General features: G+C 35.1%; 1 protein-coding gene across 2 annotated transcripts in view; it reads left to right on the top strand.

The window, feature by feature from the left end:
• The window catches only part of LOC129235266 (tyrosine-protein kinase RYK-like), a 106,458-nt gene that overhangs the window by 59,204 nt on the left and 30,693 nt on the right, over positions 1-16,561 (top strand). Inside the window, exons 4-6 of one of the 2 annotated variants that reach the window (XM_054868979.1) lie at positions 2,278-2,412; positions 11,727-11,756; positions 14,256-14,391. In XM_054868979.1, the coding sequence (XP_054724954.1) occupies positions 2,278-2,412; positions 11,727-11,756; positions 14,256-14,391 (301 nt within the window). The remainder of the gene's footprint in view (positions 1-2,277; positions 2,413-11,726; positions 11,757-14,255; positions 14,392-16,561) is intronic. The other variant, XM_054868980.1, reaches the window with a different exon arrangement.

Here is a 16,561-nt window from a genome sequence, read left to right as displayed (position 1 = left end):
ATATACTTAAACCAAATTTGCACCAGGAAACAAAAAATAAATAAATAAAATATTAAAAAAAAAAATATTTGAATTTTGTCATCTCGAATTCAAATTATGTTTTTCGCAATCACGAGTGTGTGTGTATGTAGGCGTGTGTGTTTGTGTGTGGGGGGTATGTGTGTTTGTGTGTAGGGGGTATGTGTATGTGTGTGTAGGCATGTGTGTTTGTGACTGCGTGCATGCATGTGTGTGTGGGGGCGGTGTATGTGTGTGTAGGCATATGTGTTTGTGTCTGTGTACATGCATGAATATGTGGGTAGTTGTGTGTATGTGTAAGTGTCTGTATGTATGTGTGTGTATGTGTAGGTGTCGGTATGTATGCGTGTGTGTATGTGTTTGTGTATGTGTGTAGATGTATGTGTGTAGGCATGCGTGTGCGTATGTATGTGCGTGTGTGTAGGGGGTATGTGTGTTTGTGTGTAGGGGTATGTGTATGTGTGTGTAGGCATGTGTGTTTGTAACTGTGTGCAGGCATGTGTGTGTGGGTAGTTGTGTGTATGAGTGTTTGTGTGCGTGGGGGCGGTGTATGTGTGTGTAGTAGGCATATGTGTTTGTGTCTGTGTGCATGCATGAATATGTGGGTAGTTGTGTGTATGCGTGTGTGTGTGTAAGTGTCTGTATGTATGCGCGTGTGTATGTGTTTGTAGCGTGTGTATGTGTGTAGGTGTATGTGTGTGTAGGCCTGCGTGTGCGTATGTATGTGTGTGTAGGATATTGACGCAACCTGGAGATGGCTTTCGCTAGAGGAGCAGCATCGTGAGGAGCCGGTCGACGGTGATGCTGCAGAGGGTGCAGGCAGGAAAATAAAATGATAGCCCAGTCAAAACAGTCAGATAAAAGCAATAAGCAAACGTGATTGCTCAAAAAAAAAAAAAAAAAAAATTCATGGTAGTGAATTTAATTATGAATAATCAATTATGAATAATGAATTATGAATTATTATCTCACATTAAATTTGTTTAAAAGAGTACATAAGATTAGAACATTGTTCTATGTTCCAAAACATTATCTTAATTATTAAGAACCATGCAAATGTTGTACCTTGGAACGTGTCCTAAGGTACAATATCTTTGACTGTCTCAGGCAGGGTTGCCAGACGTCCCGGATTTCAAGGGACAGTCCCGTATTTTGAAACATTGTCCCGCATCCCGGGGATCATCCATACGGGACGGCTAAAGTCCCGTATTCTGGCTAATAACAGTATTTTACTAAACGAGAAATTATTTTAAGAGAAAAAAAAATAACAAATCACATGAAAAAAGGGCTAAAAGAAAATAATTTTGTAGCAAATGCAAAAATTGTTATCGTTTTTATTTGGTTCGTACGTTTTTGTTTTGGCGGCAGACCATGAGGCTTACTCATTCAGACTTCCACATTGGCTGGTGTGGTATTAAAAAATAATTTTTGCTCCACGATTCCTTCCATTACTATTTTTGACAAAGTAGTCACATTTAACAAGAAAATTTTTCGATTGCACTGTTTCTCTTATAGCAAACGCAAGTAAAAAACTAGTTAGCACCTGTTCCTATCAGCGTTGATCTGTACACTGAACATCGTTCTATTGCTTGCTTTATTCTCCGAGATAGAGTTCCTCCAAAATTGTGCTCACCCATAAACATACTGAGAGGAATATTCGGAAAGCTATAAAAACATTGTTGTTTATCACTCCTTAAAAATACAACATAACCAGTAATTGGACTCAATCTCAAAAATATCCCCCCCCTCTCCCCTTTCACTCCTAGAAGCCTGTCCCGTATTTACTGTTCTTAAATCTGGCAACCCTGGTCTCAGGGTACAATCGCCACGTGGTTTAAGAAAAACCAAAATGGTGGTAATCTAGATGCACTATCATTATTTTCCCATAACCAAAATATTTATAGTACTTTTCTTTTATAACAAAATAAAATTCAGTTGATTAGTTTTAAAAATACAAAGACAGAAAATGAAATAAAAATAAAGAAAATATTTACTTTGGAATCATGAAATTTTCTTTCTCTCAATTTTATTCATTTGATGCTGATTTTTACTATGGCACCATTTAGTGGTGAAGGTTACTATTAGAGATTACAAAAACATGGTTGCTATATAAAGAGTCTTAGAAATTAGTAGTGTCTCGAGGTACAAACCGTCTCAATGCTCTCCCCTATTCTCTAAACCTCCCCGTTAGAATAACATATTTAGAATTATATATTTTTTGTTGCATCAATGTTCTAACTGATGCTTTTCTTCGTCTAGTTTTTCGGCTGGTGTTACAATGTACTGGTCGTGTAAATGCCGAAGTCGACGTTTTCATGAACATCAATATAACAATGGTTCCGCCTTCCAACATCACTCATCTGGTACTGAAGAGGAAGAAAATATGTCTCAAAGGTAATTTAGATTTTGAATATGGAAAGTTATGAGTTTTGTTTTTAGTTTTACTCGGTAATCGAAGTCGAAACCTTGCAGAAAATATCATCTCAGCGGTAGTTTGTTAAGTTAGCAAAAAAATTATTGTGTATAAATATCTCAACTCCAATGCAGTTTTTTTTTTTTTTTTTTCAACTACGGTTTTCAATAGTCTTTAAAAAAAACTATTTGCTCTTTTATACACAAAAAACTTGGCTTTCTAATACAAATACAAAGGGATAGATTTAACCTGATCCAGGGTGCACCACAAGGAGGTCTTTCACCCTACACTCCCATTAAAGTATTTATAACGTGTCGTGCAATAGGTGCAAAGCCCATAATCTTGAACCCTCCTGTATTTGGGCAAAGAGAAAGAAAGGGCAAGAAAGTAGAATTTTGGAATTTGAAATACGATAGTTTAAAAAACAGGTTTAAATTCATATCTCTGTTTATAAAAGAATAATATTTGATTTTATTTCACTTTTTTGCATTTATTTAAGTAGTTTTCTATGAAAGAAAATTCTGATTGAAACTTAAATGAAGCCAGTTTTTGGAAATGATCTGAAACGGCATCTATTCTCCGTTGAATTAAGCAATGTGAATGTTCATCCCAACATTCTAATAACAATAATTTCAAAAATGACGAAAGAGTACTCAAATTTGAACATATCGCGAGTCAAAATAACTCCGACTACGTGGTGTTCAAATTTGAAAGATTCAAATTATTCATGAAATACTCAAATCAACATGTGTTCTCATATTTGAGGTATCTGCACATTTTTGATTATGTATTAATTTTAAAACTGAGTATTATGTACTCATTTTTGAGTATGAAATAATTCAGCACGCTGTTTGAAAACATGGGTACTCATATTTGAAACAAAAGGTTTCAAGAAAATTTGAAAGCATGAATGTACTCATTTTTGAAAACTTCATTTTTCTCAGTGAAGTGATTATTTAGCCACAAAAACTACCATCCAGTATCCACAGGAAACGTTAGCTATTCTTTCTTCTAAGGGGGGCATTTTTTTAAACACTAGTGGAAGAGATATATATATATATAGAGAGAGAGAGTAGTGTTTTCAAGGAAATGGATGGTTATTTTTGTAACACTCTGTGTATATCGATTTCAATTAAATAAAAAAAAAATCTTAATTGAACAATTTTTTTTTTATTTTTTTTTTTTAATTTATTTATTTATTTATTTATTTATTTTTTTTTTTTTTGCACTTCGATTCGTTTTTTGGTGTTGAGACAATTGCTTTTCTTCGAAAAAGAAGAGCTCGAAAGCAAATCTCTCCTTCGACCAAAAACCACTCTAGTAAGATTGCTGTCATGCATAAAGAAAAGCCATGACATCATTCTGCCCATTTCACTTCTTTTCAGTCAGTGTTTGGTCCCCAGAGGTCAACTTCTGTCGGAACGACCCTCGCGCAATTTACAAAAGTCCCACTTCGGCTCTTAGCATATAAATATGTCGCAAAAATAGGGGGAGAATGGCAACGCGATATAGATAAATATGTGAAAAAAGAATAACTGCGGAAAAGTGAAACAAATTACATCTCCTGTTGGATATGCGTAGGAGACGTGAATTATGGCGGCTATAAATATTTTGTAGGACAACAAACTTTTGTGCTTAGTTTATCTTCTGGAAAATGGTAGTTCGAGGGAAATGTTAATATGCTAGTTGTAAGTAGCTCAGTCTGATCTCAGAAGTCACGAGTTTCCGATACAATTCAGGGGCGTGCAAATCGGGGAACCTGTTCCCCCCGCCCCTCCTTAATTATATAAAATTTGGCTTAATTCTTCCGGGAGAAACTCTCACACCAAATTGTCTACGGTACATTGTTTAATTCGAATCTGAATTCAAAAATGTCGTGTACCTTTTCTGGGGAATTCACACAATAGACAACAATGAGAGGGGTGGTGAGCAGACTTAGTAGCAAAGATACTAGTAGCTCATAAGGTCTTTGTTGGAGGTCCTTCACCTTTTTAACATTGCCTACAAACCTCTCGATTAATTTTAGTTATGATTTTCAATGTCTTGTTCTGAATCTTTCAGAGATTACCATCATTAACGACCGTTTTTATTCTTTCAAAAAGGGCACTGCCTTTTGGATTTCCGTTATGGGCGATGCCGCTGAAATCTCTTATACCAAGGGGTTCTGTCCCTTGTATCTCCGCTATTAGCTTCTCACACTGTGTCCCAGCTTCCCCCTTTGTTTACAAAGTTAATTCGCCAATGATATCTAACAATAACTTTTCCCGAGAACGCCTTTTCTTTTTTCTTTTTTTTTTTGAGCAATCACAAATTGCTTATTGTTTTCATTTGACTGTTGAATGACGTTCCATGATTTTATCCCTCCCCCGCCTTCTTCTGCAGCACCACCGTCGACCGGCCCCTCCCGATGCTGCTTCTCTAGCGAAAACCGTCTCTAGGTTGCGTCCATATCCTAGACACATGCCTACACATACACACACCCCACACACACCAACATACGCACACCACACACACACACCAACATACGCACACCACACACACACACCAACATACACACACCAACACACATACACACACCAACATACACAAACACATACCCACACTCATGCCTGCACACAGACACAAACACACACGCATACACACACTTATACCCGCATACACACAAACACACACACATACATATACTAGTGATTGCGAAAAAAGTAATTTGAATTTAAGATGTCAAATTTCAATTTTTTTTCAAAATTATTTGATCTATGCTACGAGTCAGAGAATTACAACGTGTAAGAACTTATCAATCGGAAGACCCCCTCCCCACAGGAGAAAGTTCTGCTTGTGGTAATGATGTATCGTTTATCCATCTTGAATATCAGCAGAAATTAGTTTGGAATTTTTCATTAATTTATTTCCCACACATTGCCGCTATTTTCTGCTTAGTATTTTCTCAAATTGGCACTTTCTCATGTAATTCTAGAGTTAACAGTGACGCACAATTTATTAGAGATCAATTGAAACTAGGGTAGTGACCCCAGTAATTAACACTTTAAGAGTTTGTCCTTAAACTTACTTCTGTTTTCATTATTTGGAAAAAAAAATATTCACTTGCAAATATTTTTGTGTTAAAGATTGTACATTATGCATCTATTTAGTTCAAAAAAATCAAAAATATTTGAATTGATATTTTTATAAAAATATATGTATAAAAAGTTACCAAAATCACCAGTTATTGGCACCTGATATCCCAGTGTATGACACCTTGTGATCGAGTAATTGGCACATGTTAATAGAACTGGAAAATCACTTTATTTTTCATTTTTAGATTACAAACAAGTTTTATCATCATAAGAAACATAATTAATGTTAAAGTAGGTAATTTTACATAAATTAATGTTAAATCCACATCTTAACGTTGAAAAGTATTTTAGAGAAATAAAAATAATTTGGAGTGTTGCATGGAATATAGTATCGAGATTATTGCTGTTTCATCAATCGGTATGCATTTTCGATAGAACGAATTATAGCTGTTTCCACAGATAATGGAATATTGACCCGAAGATTCTAAGGGACCATAAAAAATTAACCGATTCTCTACAGTGGCAGTATCTGACTGATGGCCAAACATATGTTTCTCTTCTTCTTCTTCTTCTTTTTTTTTTTTTTTTTGTTTCTCTTAAAAATTTAACAGCTAACTAAACGATTCAAATCATTATTAGAACCCATATAATACAGTTGCGGCAAAAGTATCAGAAATCAAACTAGTGACATATTGCATAATACATTAGTGTTTATAGGCACATGTGCCAATTACTGGAGACGATCAAGACTGAAGCACCACTAAATGGCACCATCATTATTTCAAAAATCCAAAAAGGGGCAAAAATATATTTCTACCCACTCAAAGTAACACCTTTCAACTAAATAAAACTTTTGACAACAAAAATTTAAAATATGTTTTAAATCAGATTTTAATGGATTGATGCGCATGCTTCCCTTAAGCCTGAGAAGAAGCTTTTGCAACAAAAATGGCTGATTTGACACAAGTCACAATTGTTTCTCTTTCCTACGCCCTGCTACCATTTAGTAACATGAATTGAAGTTATAATCTTGAAAGTATATGTACATTCAGTTAGTATATAGCCTTCTACTTTCAAAAGATTGAATACGAATCTTATTTTAGGACATTTTTGTTGGAAGTGCCTATCACCGGTGCCCTGCCAATTACTGTGGGTGCTACCCTCTCTGTTTTACCATTCAAATTCAAGATAGAAGGAAAGCTGTTAATCAAGACCCTTAAAAAAAAAAAATAAAAAAAAAAAATGAACGAATTCGCCAGTATTATCCTTATTTAGTTACAGTAAAATCTCATTGCAGCGAAAACCAATACGTACGTATCCGTTGAACAGCGAAATAAATTTTCAGTCCCGTTCAATGGTGTCGTTGCCGAAATTTTAAAAGTTTTTTTTTTTTTTTAGAAAGAGCATGCTTTAAAACATAGGATATGATCATTTTTTAAATAATTTGACAAAGGTTAAGATTTTTAAAAAAGTATTTTAATCAGTGTGCTTTCATTGTTTACGCTTCTTGCCGATGACATCACAAATGATGAAATGCTATTCATGATGCCATTCGCAGATCACAATATTTAATTCGCTTCTTTACTCACATGTGTTGGTAAGAATATGGTTGATAGAAAGCCTAGAGCGCAATATTTAATTCGCTTCTTGATTATCATAACGTGGAAACGCACCAAGTCCATCAGCCAAAGTACATCATTTGTGACGTCATAAAGAGCGCGCCTGATTTTCAGAATCGGACACTAAAAAAAATTTATTAAAAATTAAGCGTTGGGAACATGAAAGTTTTTCTCGCTCCATGTTACTTTTTTTTTGCTTAGTCTATCTATTTCAGTGACTAAAAGTAGTACTTTTGACTGAAGGAAGCAACCCCATTCCATTACAACGAACAAATTCTTTACGACGAACAAAATTTGCTATCATTTGTAGTTCGTTATAAGGGAACTGTGTTTTTAATATCCAATCAACGATGCAATTTTTCATCAGAATGAAATTTCTTTTTAGCGAAAATTTCTTCATACAGTAAAACCTGTAACGTTGCCCACCCTTGTAAGTTGAACACCTGTCTAAGTTGACCGCTATTTTCAGGCACAGAATTAGATCTTATCACATAATTCAAATTCAACCTCTATAAGTTGACCACCTGCTTTAAGTATTGCACCGCAAGTGGCCAACTTACACAGGTTTTATTGTAGTATTTACCTAAAACCTGTCGATAATAACTTGAACCGCATTTCATTCTCATATGAGTTGAACGCAAAAGAAACAATCCTCATGAAATAAATATATTTCATCACATGCATGACGAATTTTGGATTTTTTTTTTTTTCAAACAAATCCTTAATAAATGATGTTATGACTTTTAAAATGGTCTTTTTTCGGTTTTATGGAATCAATTTTTCGACGTCCTGGGATCTTTAAAGAAAAATGATCAGTCATTGGCATTCATCTGCTCCCGATTTACTGCTGAAAGAATTTAACATTCTTTTCACTTCAGTTCAAAACATGAAAAGAAAACATAACTAATGATATTCGCTTTGCAAACATTCAGATTATCTAATCGTAAATGACAAATGAATTTTTACCGGAAAAGCTGCTGCGGTTTAGAAGAAAAAAAAACTAATATAACGACAACCACAGCTTTAAAGAATGGTTTCATCGTTAACAATTCATCTCAATAAAGCGCGAAAACGAATGAAAAATGGTTTCCAAACCTTCCGTCGAAATTTCTGAAGCAGTAAACACCTAAACTCCACTCCCAAACTATTGAAAATCATTTTATCTCGGCAAACGAGTTTTACCGCGCAATTTAATTTCCCGTTGCTTGCGTAAACAGCGGAGCATCAATATTTACGGAAATGTTTTTTCGTATTGTCTTTTTCTGGTTACAATAATGCGCCTTTTCCGTTTTCTGGTTCCTTTATTGTCATTTAAAGCGGACTGAGATTATCGATTAATCGATTATCGTCAACAGCAAAATATCACTAGTGCATAATTTGTTTTGTAAAGTGGGGAAAAAAGGGAAGTTTTATACATTTTAGGAAATCAACAGGAAGAGAAAATATCCGATTTTCTTTCCAAGTGTAGTTTATGCACAGATTTCGGGATTATATCATAATGGAATGGCTGTAAGGGACAATCGAAATTTGAAAAGTAGTTTCGAACGATGCTACAATGTTTATCATTCGCATTTAAATTTGAAAAATGAGAAATTTCTCTCTTTATGCTTCAATTCGGCTTTATACGTAAAAGTAATTCATCGATCTATAAAGTTTACTCTGAGAGATAAAAATATATTTCTCAAGCTTTTAAAGGAAAGAAAATGGTTATTGATTTTATCTTATTTAGCGTGAATTTTTCGGTAGTGTTCGGAAATAGAATTTCCACGAAAGAATTGTTTGTGTTTTGTCATTTTCCACCTGTTGCGTTTGATGAATATTTAGAACTTTTCCGTGTAGTAAACGAATATGCCAGCTCAAGGTTTCGGTGATCGATCAGTTTTGACAGTGCAATATCATTTTTCTTCAAGATAATTTCTATCTCAGTGTTTCTCACACTATGAGTCGCGAACCTACTGGTGAGTTGTCAAATCGATACGTGGTGGGTGGTGGGTCGCAACATCTTAAAGGTAATAGACAATTAATTTTTAAAAGTAAAAGTATCAAAAAAAAAAAAAATCCTTTATGTTTAACTGCATGTGTCGATTTTTTGCGTTTGAAATGAAGACAATTGGCAATTATTAATAAAGAATTAAATCCATCTCTGACACATTCAAATCCCATTTTTCGTTCCGAGGACGTATGATTTTATAAAGTGTCTGATTTATACACGGATATACCAGCACCAGTTTAAAAAAAAGTTTAAATGCAACGGAAAAAGAAATAAATTACTAAATGTTTTTCAATTTCAAGTGTTTCAAAATAGTGTTGACGTTTAAATTAAATGTGAGGGGTTTTATTTTTTTATTTACACAAGCGTTTTAAAACATTGGCGCATTGCTGTTTGATTAATTTGAAAGTAGAGATTTGACATCGTTTGAAAGGTTATTAAAAATAATAATAATAACTTTCATTATTAAAGTAGGCTTTTCTGAATTGAAGAGAGCAGTTTTGGCAATACAATTTCTTCATCTTCCGTGACCGATTCCTCCTCTTCTTCGTGCGACACAACTTTGAAATTTATTATATGTCTTTTACAATTTTTAACATATGACTGTGCGCGTGTGTGTATGTTTTTTTTAATCAATTTTAACAAGTATTGCTCCAAAAGCTTGATTTTATGAAACGCGATAATGATTTCATTAAAGGATGGTTTTAACAAGTTGTTGTAATGATTCTGCTCTTACAGATTTGATTTTTATAGGTGACTGATTTTGTAATCCAATGGTTTTATAAATGCCGGTTACTGAATTTAAATGACAAAAGAAAAAGTGGTCTTGTTTAAAAACGTTAAGAGGAAAGGGGTAGTTGCACCTGCAACCTCGCGTTTTTCTTTATATGTAATACACTGCTCGACATTGAAAATGCAACACCAAGAAGGAGTGTTCAGAAATTTATGCAAATTTTAGAGTAGACGTACATTACTGAGTCATGTAAATGATGTGAAATGTGCAGCTCTCCTACGCACGTGAAGTAAGATATAAGGGAAGGAACTTGCAGAATGTTCAATATTCGTGCCGTTATTTCTGACTGGAGAATTATCGAAGAAATTTTGTTTTTGTCTTGAAGGATACGTGTAACACGAGAGAATGCCAGGCCAAAGTCAACGAAGGCACTGCCAGCAGATAGACGATTTTACGAGGGGTATGGTGATCGGACTGAGAAGGGGAGGTTGGTCTGTACGTCAAATCGCAGCTGATACCTACATGGATGCGACAACGGTGCATCGGCTGTGCCGATGATGGTTGGAACAACGAAATGTGGCAAGATTGAGGGGTGCAGGGACATCCAGAGTGACGTCAGAACGCGTGGATCAACGCATCCACCGACAAGCTGTAGTAGACCCACAAGTCACTTGTTCCTCGATTCTGCAGCTGGTGTAAGGTACCCTGAATGTTCCCGTGTCAACCAAAACCATTTCCCGTCGCTTGGTCGCACGTGGTCTGCAATCACGGCGTCCGCTAAGACTGCCATTGACCCCACAACATAGACAGCAACGTTTAGTAGGGTGCCGGACTAGAGCGACGTGGATGACAGAATGGCGAAATGTCGTGTTCTCAGAAGAATCCCACTTCTGTTTATCCAGTGATAGTCGCCGCATACGTGTGTGGCGTCGACGTGGAGACAGATCTAATCCGGCAGTAACTGTGGAACGTCCCACCGCAAGACAACGTGGCATAATGGTTTGGGGCGCAATTGTGAAAATTCCTCATCACCTCTAGTTCGTATTCAGGACACTATGACGGCAACGATACTTGGATAATGTGCTGCGGCCGGTGGCAATCCCTTACCTTCAAGGGCCACCTAATGCAATTTTTCAGCAGGATAACGCCCGACCCCACAGTGCTCGCATCTGCCAACATGCTCTCCAAGGCACACAGATGCTTCCCTGGCCACCATACTCTCCAGACCTGTCACCAGTCGAACATGTGTGGGATGTTATTGGACGCCGTTTGCAGACTCTGTCCCTGCCTCGTTCAGAAGACGAACTGTGGCAAATGGTTGAAAGGGAATGGAGAGCCATCCATCCCTCTGGACACCATCAGCACCCTTATTGACTCTATGCCCAGACGTGTTTCTTCGTGTATCGCTGTCCGCGGTGGTCCTACATCCTACTGAGCCGATGCCGTTCTCGCTCTGTATTCTGCCTATCATTTTGAAATTAAGATCATTTATTATTCCTTGCTGTCTCTGTCTTTTTTCCGAATTTCATCACTTTCTGACCACTTTTTCTTGGTGTTGCATTTTCAATGTCGAGCAGTGTATTTAACTAGATTACGTTCATTAATTTTTTTTGCCTTCAGAAAAGTATTAATGGTTAGGTTGATGGAATGAACATCTAAACTTACGATAATTATATTATTTTGCTAATTTCAATGTTATAATGATGCGTTACATCCTTCCCCAGTATTACAATGTAATGTAGCTTGAAACTTCTGCGCATTTCTCTGTATAGTCCAATATAACGTAATCGTTAAATAAATAAATTAATTAAAAAAAAACTTATATAAATATTTGTTGCATAAAATTTTTTATAACTTGTTTCATTCTTTTATGTTTTAGATGACGGAAGCAACGGCACGTTAATGATTGGTAAGTTACATTCATTCATTTTTTTTTTTTTTTCATGAAAAGAAGATGTTTTAATATTCTGGCTTTTGTTATGCGAGTAATTTTATTATTATTATGTACGTACTGGCGTAACCATCAACTCAGATACAAACAATTTAACGGGTAAATGTCTTTACCTATAAATTGAATTGATAATTATATTTTACTAATGATGATGACAATGGCAAAGAAACATCTTTAAACTTATTTGCACATTCGAAAAATTAGAGTTACCGGTTGTCTGTTGATTCACAGGCAATATCTTCTTTTAAAAATCAAATTTAGAGATATTTGTGTTCTTTTCTGCACAAAAATTTAATGCAAAAACCTATTTTAAGTACTTTATGTGTGATAAATAGCAACACTTTTTCGTTTTTCCAACACAAAGTGATACAATCTTTTGATTGTGGAGCCCGTATTTGTCTGATTTGTACCTTTATATTTGGAGTCTATATTAGTAACAAAGATAATAGAAAGGTCTTTGATCATAATATGACAAGCAACTAGGAAGCATTATGTTCACTTCCAAGGAGCTTATTATTAAAAGGTAGAGAATTAGTTCGATTTTTTTTTCTTTCTTTTTCGTAATGAATTGCACGATAACATGCTGTACGATTTCATGCAATGTTTAGAAACTATCCAATGGTTTTCATTTACTTCTTTCTGATTGCGCAAAGTAGTTAAAATAATGAATGAGTAAAAAAAAGATGTTGTTAAGACTTCATAATTTTCGACGGTAATGAATATTCTTAAGCTTAACGAACACGATTGGAACTAGCCAATGGAACTAACACCATTGCCCAACGCCATTACCAGTTACAGGGCATGTCAGGAAGGAGTTGAAACGCATATCCGAAACGCGAATGCAAATTTCATTTAACATTGTGCCTTTTTTCCGTTGAAATCATAATTTATACCTGATGAGTTGACTTACAGCTTGTTTACGTTGCAATAACGATGATTGGCGCTGTGCCTTTTTTAGTAAAATATACCTTATCCATTTTTAGAACTATTTAAAAAAATGTTTCAATGAAACGATTAAAGGAGAAAGGTTAACAAAAATGTTGGAAACTAAACTTAAGCAGCCAAATTGATTAGCGTTAATCTTAAATGATTTCGGTTCGAAATCTGAAACTCAAATTCAAAACATTGTGAAAACATTAATATTGATGACGTTTTCTCCCTGTTCTGACGTATTTTTCTAAGGTATTGTCACAGAACCACCATAATGAAATATTTCAATAATGGAAGTGCTTTTACAAAACTCGCATCTATATAACGCCTTCTGTTAAATTTTTCAACTAACGATGCATACTGAAGAAGAAACGACGACGACGACAGACAGACATTTCCTGCGAATGAATGCAAAATGTATTAAAAATTGAAACGTCCATGTTAGTTTGAGCCCATCCATTATCCCTAATTATCGGTAATGCCTTTTCCGATATTTTCCTTAATCGTTCCAAACTGGAATTAAAAATGGATGCATTCGTCATTGAAAAATAATTTATAAAGTATTAAAGTAATAGGCGTTCTTTTACGATTATAAATTTTGCTTTCTTAAAAAATAATGCATGCATTCCAAAATCGTTCTATTTGCGGGCAATATTGGCATCTCTTTCTCGGTTGCTTCCAAGTTAGGTTTGCCCCAACTATAGTACAAACATTGAAAAGAGATAAATGAACGGAGTGATGACTTTCAATTCCTGAAAGAAAAACCCATAAGTCACGGTGATGGATTTTAAAGGAAAGCATTGGAAGAGATCAGGTTTCTTTCTCTAGTATCATGCAAACCATTCGTCAACCATTCGTCGCTGTTGAGTCACGTGACTTGAGTTCTTTGCCCAAGTTTTTGCTATGATAATGATTGGACTTGCTCCGTGCATTTACGAGTACTAATTTCTGCTCTGAGAGTACAAATGATATAAGTAACTTCCATCTGTTTTGGGACAGTAGTTGGTAGTACTAGCCCTGGTAAGGACTGCTATGCAACACGATTTAGAAAAACTTATGAATGCAAGCCTACTTAGAGTTTGAACTTTGCACGCTTGCTTCATCTTGCTGCCTCTCGATTCAAAGAAAAATCAGCCCTTGCTTTCAATAGCTCCGTTCACATGGACCTTTTCTAACCCGGAAAAAAAACCTGCTTTAAACCGCACTCCGGTTATTTCCCGGGTAAATGTGGATCCTTCTTCCTCCTGCTTTCGACTAGAGTAAATGCGAAGTTTTTCTTACCCAGAATGCACTTGGCGAAGCGAATTTTTTTACTTAGTGAGTAAAACCGCTAAGGATGCCGGGGAAAACCGCTTTCTCGAGTATAGGATACAAGCTCTTTTTGCATGTAAACCGTGAATTTTCCAACTGGTTTCTTTTCGGAGGTACAAAGATCTCATGTGATCGCGGCTAATGTGTCTGAATGTTTTTTTTTTTTTGACATTTTATTTAGGAAATCATAATTTTTAATTGATCTTTCTGTTGCAGCAGATGCCATGGTGGCTACTGGCAGTTCGCTGTACATAGGCGTGGGATGTGCTTGTGCTGTGGTCGTCCTCATCACCATCGGAGCCGTTACCATGTACCTCAGAACGATGAAAGCCAGGAGGACGGATGTTATCCAGTAAGACAATTGTACAAAATTTATACCGTGAAGAGTAGCTTAAATTTTTGGGAGGGAGAATTCTCACTTTACCGAATGGAATTCTTAATTTTGCAGAAAGATAAAATATGGGTATGCTCACTAACGTACATCTAAAGAAAACGGACATTCGGGCTTTTTAAATTTTCCATATTGCTATTATGTCTCCAAATTTTCCGAAACGTCGAACAAGTTTGCCGAATGAGGGCATTTCAGCGGGGGGGGGGGGAGATCGCAGTGACCAAGTGACCTCCTGTCGGTATGCCCTTGACTGTAAAACACCTTTTGTACATTTCTCATTTAAGTGTCTTTTACAGATGTGACGTTTTCCCTTTGTGCCAACTCAGTGCTATTTATTCTAATAGATAAATATCTCTTTTATGCGTTTGCTTAAACTTGGTGAAATGCAGTTGAATTACTATGTTGGGTTTTGAAAATTTTGCTGTCCCAAGCATCCAAGTGTTTTTTCAGAAACGGAAATGGGTGAAGACAAAGTAGCACATGAGATACATCCGTCACTGGGACAAAGAAAAAATGTTTTTGGGAATATCCAAAATTTGATCGCGTTACAAAAAAAAAAAATCGCATCCTTCATAAAGTTCATGCAATCAAATGAGGATCTAACACATTTGGGGTACTTGTAATGTGTATTGTGCAACAACTGATACGTCTGTTTTCATGGAGTTCTCCATCACATTAGCATTTTAAAAGCATTATAGCTTAAGCCGTACTTGCATGTGCAGAAGTTTTAGCGCAAGTTTTCTAAATAATGGTTGTTTGAAGCTTTGTTTTATTATTATTATTAATTTTATTATTATTATTATTTATTTTATTATTATTTATTTTACTATTATTTATTTTATAATTGTTGTTATTAGTATTATTTATTATTGTTATTATTATTTTTCTTATTATTATTACAAATTATAATCATTGCTTCATATGAAAGCTGAGAACTCGTTTAGCATTTGTAAAAATTATTTTTACCAGCTAATAAATTCTTTGCTCCCTACTTTTAATAATTAACCCTTTCGTTTGAATTTTATCGAAGAAGAATTGTAAAAAAATATTTTTTAAACACGCAAACTAATTAATATTAATAAATAAATGTAAAAAAAAACTTGCTCTTTTAAAGTCAAATAAATACATTGCACTTTTGTTTTAAATACATCTTCATCTTCATTCATGTGCTTTTGAGTCATCAGCCAATGCACAGAAAAATATTTATAAGGAAAATTTCCCCCTCTTGATTGAAAATGCAGACGGTGAAGAAAAAAAAAAGGAATCTGAAAAATGAATAAGTTTTATGTTTTCTCACAAGCTGCTTATTTTATATACATATCCACGTTTCCGATCTTTTAATAACGAATCACGGCTAGTCAAACATGTTTGCCGGTGGTATTAAACTGCAAAGCCACGGCTGAATTCAACAGGTGGAGAAGAAAACCCCGTCACTCATTCTGATTTTATCTCATTTTCAGAAACATTTAACCTGCTAACCTATTATGTGGAGAAAATTTGGCATTTTAGCTCTCTGTTGGCTCCTTTATTAAGTTGTCTTTATCGTTGTCAAAAGAGTTAAACCGAAAATTTCAGTTTATAATTTATGAAATTGTTTTTAAGTGCTCAAAGCATTTCTGAGAGTATTATTATTGATAAAAAATTTTTGAAAAAAATGCAAACTCATTCCTCAGGTTGGGTATTCTAAAGGAAAGTCGCCATTTTGTCCTGCACGTAGTAGCTATTATATGTCACTAAAAAAAACCCTTCAAAAGGTTCTTTAGAATTTTTTGAAGCTGTGCTTCTTACGGGACGTTGTGCGGTCTGGATGAACGAGAGGGGGGGGGGGGATGATGACTTTTTGCGTAGAACTTTGTTTGCATAGCATCATTTAACTATTTCTCCGTCGCGCAATCAACTGTAAAATTTAATTACATGAGCAAATTTTTATCAGTACGTTTTGTAAACCAGTTTTCATGTCAATGGTATAAAAATTGGTCATTCCCGTCAATTTCTCATGGTTAAATTACAAAAACGAAAAGAAAAAAGCTTATATATGAATGCTTAATGACTAGATCATAAACTCTTCGTACACAATCTTGATTACTTATCGGAACTGTCGATTTTTCATTGTCAGGTATTTTCTTACATT

The sequence above is a fragment of the Uloborus diversus genome, chromosome 2 (assembly GCF_026930045.1).
Source record: "Uloborus diversus isolate 005 chromosome 2, Udiv.v.3.1, whole genome shotgun sequence".
Taxonomy (NCBI): Eukaryota; Metazoa; Arthropoda; class Arachnida; order Araneae; family Uloboridae; genus Uloborus; species Uloborus diversus.
The sequence above is the reverse complement of the archived record's forward strand: the minus strand, read 5'-3'. Positions and strand labels throughout refer to the sequence as shown.